This window comes from Fukomys damarensis, unplaced genomic scaffold (assembly GCF_012274545.1).
Source record: "Fukomys damarensis isolate Sample0158 unplaced genomic scaffold, DMR_v1.0_HiC HiC_scaffold_19, whole genome shotgun sequence".
NCBI classification, from domain to species: domain Eukaryota; kingdom Metazoa; phylum Chordata; class Mammalia; order Rodentia; family Bathyergidae; genus Fukomys; species Fukomys damarensis.
In genome coordinates, this window is record NW_022900931.1 from 13,175,308 (window position 1) to 13,183,458 (window position 8,151).

Sequence of the window (8,151 nt, forward strand, 5' to 3'; positions counted from 1 at the left end):
AGCTCAATCGAGGACAAAAAAGAGAGAGAGAGAGAGAGAGAGAGAGAGAGAGAGAGAGAGAGAGAGAGGACATTGTGATATTTTCTGTTGGGTTAAAGGGAGAAAAAAATAAGAAGTGAGTAGTCAGAGGCAAACTGTAAAAGGTATTTTTACCATGACTGTCAAAAAATGAGTTACAGTCTCCATTGACAGAGTCCCAGGATTAACAATGGGTTCTAAAAATTAACAGTGGCATCAGACTCACAGAGTTGATATGTTGCTCTTGAGAATAAAACAGGCATTCACTGCAGTCATCAACTGTGTCAGATGCTCTCGTTGATGAAATAAGTGGTGACAAAGCAATTGGCCCAGGGACTGTCCTTTGATTTTTCCCTATCATGTGCTGAGCCTTGGACCTCCACAGAGCACTGAGAAACATGGCAAAGAATAAATTCAGCACAACAGAGTCATCTGGCCAGTTCAAAAGAATCTCACAACCCTTAGGCTCTGACATCTGATTAATTTTTAATTGACTGAGAGGCTCCAGTATAATGTATGCACTCCAGAGGGAAGGAGGGGCTTCTCTGGAGAGAAAATAGCATCCAAGAACAAGGACTTAGAAATTAGGAAAGCAAGTGTAATATACACATTGCTCTCTCCATGTCAGTGGAGAGTGGAAGTAAACACTGCAGAGCACACATGGAGACAAATCTACTACAAATGTATTGTTCTTCATAAATTTATTATCAATAAAGATAATCATGAGCTCGAACCTCATTTACTAGGTACATTCTCTGTGTGATATCCTAGAGGCCAGAGAAACAAAGATACATGAAGATACTTCTAATCATAGGTGGAATGTTATGGAAATAGTATTCCAGAGATGGAAAAGAAAAATCTGTCACCAAAACAAAATATGGTAAATGTTTGAGTGCCCGAGTTCCTTAAGATCATTGGGAAGGCACTGCAGAAGATGCAACTGGTATAAAATTAATGAATGTTTGGCAAAAGAATAAAGAAGAGCAAGGGTTAAGGTTGGGGTGAAAGGGAATCTGTGCAAAAGAATGGGGACTTGAGCATCACACGTCACACTGGGTGCAACTTCGGGCTGCAAGTGTGTGTTGTTTCAGAAAATCTTGGGAAAGGTAGCTAGAAATATTAGAGGAACTTTAAACACCGCGTGAGGGAGTTCAGACCTTAGCCTGATGAGCAGTGAAGACAGATTAAAGAAATGATGTAAGATGTGACTGGGGGAAACCTCCCTCTTACAGGAGAGCTGGAAGCCACAGATCCTGAGTCTTGCACAGGAACAGACCAGGTAGCAAGTGTGTATGTGGGGCAGTGCTTCAGAGCCTGAATTTTAGAGTTAAACAAATCTGAAAATCATGCAGGTAGCTTAGTGTGGATGATAACATTCTCTAAATCTTGGTTCCCAGATATGTAACCTGTTCTAAAAGCTAGTGATTTTTTTTCCCTCTAAAGGCCTAGATGATGAATATGTGATACTTGCTGGTCACAACATCTATTTTGCAACTGCTCAGCTCTGCACTGAAAGACAGGCGGTCACAGATAGTATAAAGCAAACGAGCACGGCTGTGCTCTCAGGAAACGTTATAGACACCAAAACTTGAAATTGATGTTATGTTCCTGTGCTATGAAATACTATTCTCCTTTCAACTCTTGTCAGCACTTAAATATACAAAGCCTACCCTTCACTCAAAAGTCAACCAAAATCAAGTTAAGGTACAGACTTCATGGCATGTAGTTTGCTGCAGTGATCTGTCATGTAATTATCATATTGGGATAATTTGTAGTTTCTACTAGGTAGGGGGTGCTATAAAATAATGTAAATATGTTTGTGATGTAAAATAAATTCCTTAGCAAGGTGAAGAGCATGTAGTATACGATGAATAAATACAAATAGTAGCACGGGCATTAAATAGGTAATTTCTCAGAGCATCAGGGACAGAGGAAACAGGGAAATCTCCGTAGGGTGAGGATGACCAATTGAAGACAGAGGTGTTGACTAAAGTAATGGTGTCAAGTAGCCTGCATGCTTAGATGCTTTGGTTAGAAACAAATAAGAAAAATGAAGGTAAGATTGGAGGGAGAAAAGTAAAACTTAGATCCTATTTGACCCAGTTATTCCCCTACTGGGTATCTTCCCAAAAGAATTGAAAGATATACCACAGTGATATATACTCACCCATATTTATAGTGGCACAGTTTGTAATAGCTAAAACTTGGAAAGAGCCCAATTGCCCATCAACTGGGGAATGGATAAAGATGTGGATTCTTTTTCTAAAATGGAGTACTATTCAGCCATTAAAAATGAGCAATTAAAGGCATTTATAGCTAAATGGATGCACATTGTGGCAATACTGTTCAGTGAAATTAAGTAGGGCACACGTGTAAATACCAAATAGTTTCTCTAGTATGAGAAACTGGAAGTGTAAATAAGGACTAAAAGGTATAATAGATAATATGAGATAGGAATAAAAAGGGCAAAGGGGAAGGGGAAATGGGAGGGGTAGGGGAAAGGAAAGAAGGGAAAGGGATTAACATGAGAAAATGAAAACAAAGTCTTTGTAAATAAGGAGGGATGGAGGGCTTGAAGGGAGGGCAAGGGAATGGAGCAAAAATATGAACCAAGGTACATTATGTAAAGGTACAAATTTCCATTGATGAATGTCATTATACTGTATACCTAAAAGGTACCAATAAAAGTTTTTAAATGTTAAAGGAAAGAAATAGTGAAGACACTCACTGAGAGAGTGCACTGACCTGCATGCAGAACTGGTCCCTTCTTCCTTCCTACTCCAGCCATCAAAACCAAGCATCTAAGAGCTGTGTTGGGAAAGACATATTCTTAATTGGTCACAGTAGCAATGATTGCTGGTCCCTACTCATTTGCTTCTTTAGCTTCTAATTCAGCAAAACAGCAGTCTCACATGCATCTCTTAGCAGATACTACCAACTATCAAATATATTTCAGCACACACACACACACACACACACACACTCACAATAGTGACCCCAAAGGAAAGCATAGGACAAGACAGTAGGAATGCAGTGTGTGACGAAGATTGTATCACAAGTTAGCAGGAAAAGGTTGAAAAACAACAAGCAAATAGCTCTAAATGAAGAGAGTCTGAAGGGCCAATAAGCATATTTAACAAATCCTCCTTCATGAGCAGGAAATTAAAATAATGAGACAAAATTTCATGCACTTCTGGGTGGCAAAAATGAGGACGTTTGATATATGCATGTACTGCAGAAAAAATATGGAGAAACAAGGACTGTCACACTGCTGCTGTTATGTGAACTGGCAGACCATTAGAAAACTTACCTCTCTTGGTTGAAGAGCTGCACACACTCCCACACAGGATTTCTAATCTAAGACATGTCGCATGTATTTATTGCCCAGTACTCGTATGAATAGATGATTAACAGCAACCTCTCTACCAAACAAGGAACAGATAAATTATACAGTTTATACAATGGCCTAATAGACACAAAAGTTTGCAAAGATGCATCAAGACTGACAAATCTATAGCAATGTTAGGTAATGCAAGAAAGCTCCAACATGGTATGTATGAAATGACACTGATAACAAAATATATCAAGCCATGAAATAATATTATATATGCACAAATATGAAAAAAAATCTAAGAATATTCCTGAGAAGTTAAACCAACACTAAAGTCAGATTAATAATGGGTCCAAGTAAGCTGTGTGAAGGTGTTTTGACTGTATTTTATCATGTTTTATTTCTTTGAAAAATAGAAAAAATCTGAGATATGAGACATCAATTAATAAATGAAGATAATAAGTGACTCACATTTTCTAGAACCTCCAATTCTTTCCCAGCCTGGCTCTCAGAATAAAGACAGAAAATACAATGGAGTAGCTGGCAGGGAAATAGAATTGAATTTAGATTAGCACTTAATCTTGTCATCATTGAAACACAGGTAGGTAATAGCAGTGCTAATTAATGCCACATCTCTTAATTTCTTAAAAGGAAATAATGAGGCATGTAACTGGAGAGGGAGTAGAATATTTCAGACTTATTTTTAGCACTTGAGTCTTACTAAAAGTAGTAATTCTTGGATAGATCTGGCCTCAGTGAAGCCAGCAGGGAGTTTAGGACTGACAGCTAGCCTGAGTCCTCTATCCTGAACGGAGAGAAATAGATAAAACAAACCCTTGAGCAGGTATTTTAGAAATTCTCTTAGTTTAAAGTTTAAGTAGTTTGTGGCAAAAAAAATAATAATAATAAATAATTCCTCATATATGTCTTGAATTTCAAAGTTTGACTGTGGCTTTGATGTCCAGGTTTCAGGCCTCGGGACAAATTGACCTGTCTTCTAATTTCTCTTTCTAGTCTAGGGAACCCTGGTATTTCCTAGGGTGTGAAACAGGACTGCAGCGGTAAAGGTAGCTGCTTTGCTGTTGGCTTTCTTTCTCCTTCTCCCACATCCAGAGTCAGTAGCTGGATTTTGTAGTGTGCCTGGATTTGTTATTAGACTGCTTTGGAAAAAAAAATCTAGGAATCATTCAAAACTTTGGATAGTGGGTTCAAGGCCAGCCTGAACTTCATAGAGAGACCCTGTCTTCAAAAACCAACCGACCAGGGCCAGGGTTTTAGCTCAGCGGTTCTGCCGCCTACCTTGCAAGCACAAGGTCCTGAGTTTGATCCGAGATACAAACAAACAAATAAACAAACAAACAAAAAGTGCAACAAGGGATAGCTCTAAGTATACAGTACTTGGTTCAAAGGATTTAATGACTTTATGGGCCGGAGATTAAGCTCAGTGGTGCTGCCTCCTGCCTCTCAAGTGCAAGGCCCGGAGTCTGATTCCTCCCCCTCCCCCACCCCCTACTTAAAATTTAAAAATCGGAGGGAGATTTGAGCTCAAACCTCAGTGTCTTCAGAGTGGATTGGTTGTTTACATTGCAAGTAAATGAGTTCACTCTGAAATGGGGATATTATGCTGGAAGACCAGTCTGCTGAGACACCATCACATAAGGCACTGCCATCAGAAGGCCCCCTTAACCTTCACATGCACACCAGCTTGGTTTTATGGTGTAGGGAAGGTGGGATGGGTAGGGGAAGGGTAATAAGGGAAAAGAAAAAATGTGAGATAATGAAAAGATGGAAATAAAGTGTTTATAGATCGGGAGGGGAGGAGGGGGTGAAGGGAGGGCAGGGAAAAGGGGAAAAAATGAGAACCAAGACTTGTCATGTAGAGGTACAAGATCCCAACAATGAATGTAACTGTACTGTATCCCTAAAATGTACCAATAAACTCAATTAAAGCTGAAAAAAATTCAAATAACACATATGCAAACCATAAAAAAACAATTCCAGGAAAAAAAATCAAAGCTTTAACATGTGACTTCACTCGCCCCTCATCCATTCTCTTCAGTCAAAAGCAAAGCTTGGTTAGGATGTTGAAAAAGAAAGTGAAATATGTTCAGTTACAGATTGAGACAAGTTAGGTTGCCAATAATTACTTGTTCGGTGGATTAAGTCAAATTTTGCTTTCTCAGGTTAGTACAACTGAAATTTTAAAAGGTAATATTTAAAGATTTTGCTTTAGTTCAAGTCCAAAAATATTCTCCATTTGAAAACTTGGAATCAAAATTATGTTTTGAATAATGCAATATTTGATTCCAACTTAAGTCATTTGAAGTATTTTCTTCAAAAAATTAATATAGGTAAAATTTATTCAATAGCTCCTTCTGGGGGAGGGAAGCATGGGTATTTTATAAGAATTCTGCCAAAGGGTGGGGTGTGCAAGAGATGCAGATATATTGACCTTTTTTGCCTATTTTTAAAGTCTTACAGTAAATTAACAACTCACATAAATCAGAAATATATTTCTAAGCTTCTGTGGAAGGAGTGGTTGGATAACCATACAGACTGTCATTTTCACAGCCCTGAATGATTTGTAATTTTACACATAACATAGGAAACAGATGCTAAGTTTGTATGAAGGAATAAAGGATCATGTCGACACTTATCATTGGTCAGAGCCAAAGCATATGCTGTTACTTGTTTGTTATAATAACACATTTTTCTTGGTAAGAGGAAAAGAAAAATGAACTAGGGACCCAGGGCTGTAGACTCTACCACAAACCTGTTCAATTGCTCCCATCAAGTAATTTAAAGTCTCTGAGTTTACACTGGGTCTCCCTTGACGGGGATTTAATGTTTGCTCTTCCTACATCTCAGGGTTGGTGCTAGTGGAAAAATGAATATGAAAGTTCTTAGAAAAGCAGAACACACCATATCAAATGTATTTTATTAATTATTGCTAAGGAGACCAATCACATCATGAGAGCTGACAAATCTATACTCAAGGAACATGAAAATATGAATAAAGTGAGCTGTGGCGCTGCACCTGCCTCACAAGCACAAGGTCATGAGTTCAATCCCTGGTACAAAATATATAAATACAAATGTACATGAATAAAGTTTCTGTAGTAAAATGCTTGGTACTTCCAAGAACTGGTGATGACCCTTCTCTCTCTTCTCCTTTTCCCCATTTCTGCACTTTCCCCTTCTCTAGAACCTCTACCTGTAACCAGTGTTTCAATATATGACTACAAACCTTCTCCTGAAACAGGAGTCCTGTTTGAAATTCATTATCCGGAAAAATATAATGTTTTCACAAGAGTAAATATAAGTTACTGGGAAGGTAAAGACTTCCGAACAATGCTTTATAAAGGTAAGAGGCAAACGGAAGGATGAATAAATGAGGATGATTCACTTTTATGATCACTTTTTAATGAAAGATGACTCTTTCCAAGTGATTTCTTCCCTCACTCCAAAGAGATTCTATAATTCACTACTTCACCCACAAATGGGCCATTAAAAATAGCTACTGATTCATGGAAATCTTGTTATGAGGAGTATTAAAACATCTGGTTCATTAGTTGAGAATCACAGGTCGTGCATACCATATGAGAAATACTCAAATTATTTTCAATTACATGCTATTTTTGCCAAAGGCAGCATGTCTGTTGCAGGAAATGAATTCAGAGAAGTTTAAAAACAACCTCACTTAGGGTGGTTGAAGGGCATTTGTAGGATTAGGTAACAAGAGGGAAGCCTCCCACCAAGTTTTATTTGAAGATGATTCAAAATTATTTTCAAATGCAAAAGAAAACCATTTTCTGGTTTCTTGTTGTATATATTTACCTATGTGACCAACTTAACAAGAACATTAAATATACCAGACTTGGTTTCATTATTTTTACTGGTTTGATGGGAACCTGTGGGTAAAGGAAAAAGAAAAGGGAGCCCATGGTAATTCATTCAAAGTATTCAAAAGAACCAAGTCAAGCTCTTGGGCTGCTGTCAGTTTCTTTCCTTCATTTCTTTTGACATGGATTGGTTTTTAAGCCTGTTTTGCTTTTAATTTTCTAAGTGGAGTCTAAAGTGTTACTTCCTTCTTTGAGCAGATCCTATCTGCATTGGCAGATAAAACACTATGTTTATAAAATAAGTTAGTTTCCATAAGCAAAAATATTTCTCATAAAATTACTATTTCGTATGTCACAAAGTGGCAAAATACTTTGGTTTTTAATCTTTAAAAAAGTAGCTAACATAAACCTAATCCTTACAGTTTCTGTATACACTAAAATTTTTGTAATAAAAATTTAACTCTAATGTTGCACTCACCTTCAAAATTTTAGCAGGAAAAAAAAGGCTTTCAGGATTGAGTGTAAAAATTCAAATTTTGAAATAAATATGACACCCAAGTGTAAATACCGAATAGTTTCTGTGGTGTGAAAAACTAAAAGTGTAAATAAGATCCAAATTATATGATTGACAGTGTGAAATAGGAAGAAAAGGGCTAAAGGTGTAGGGGAAGTGGGAAGAGGAGGGGAAAAGAAATAAGGGACAAGAAAAAATATGAGAAAACGAAAAAAATGGAAATAAAGTCTTTGTAAATAGGGAAGGGTGGAGGGGATGAAGGGAGGGCAGGGGTAAGGGGAAAAATGATAACCAAGATCTGTCAGGTAAAGGTACAAGATCCCAGTGATGAATGTAACTGTACTGTATACCTAAAATGTACCAATAAACTCAATTAGAAAAAAAATCAAATTTTCATCTCTCTTTATTGACCATATAGAAATTGAAAAAACAAGTATCATTATATA

The 8,151-nt window shown here is 37.3% G+C and overlaps 1 protein-coding gene across 1 annotated transcript in view; it reads left to right on the top strand.

The window, feature by feature from the left end:
* Ptpro (protein tyrosine phosphatase receptor type O) overlaps positions 1-8,151 on the top strand; it is a 103,173-nt gene that overhangs the window by 2,007 nt on the left and 93,015 nt on the right. Inside the window, exon 3 of the mRNA XM_010638440.3 lies at positions 6,555-6,713. Within this exon, the coding sequence (XP_010636742.1) occupies positions 6,555-6,713 (159 nt within the window). The remainder of the gene's footprint in view (positions 1-6,554; positions 6,714-8,151) is intronic.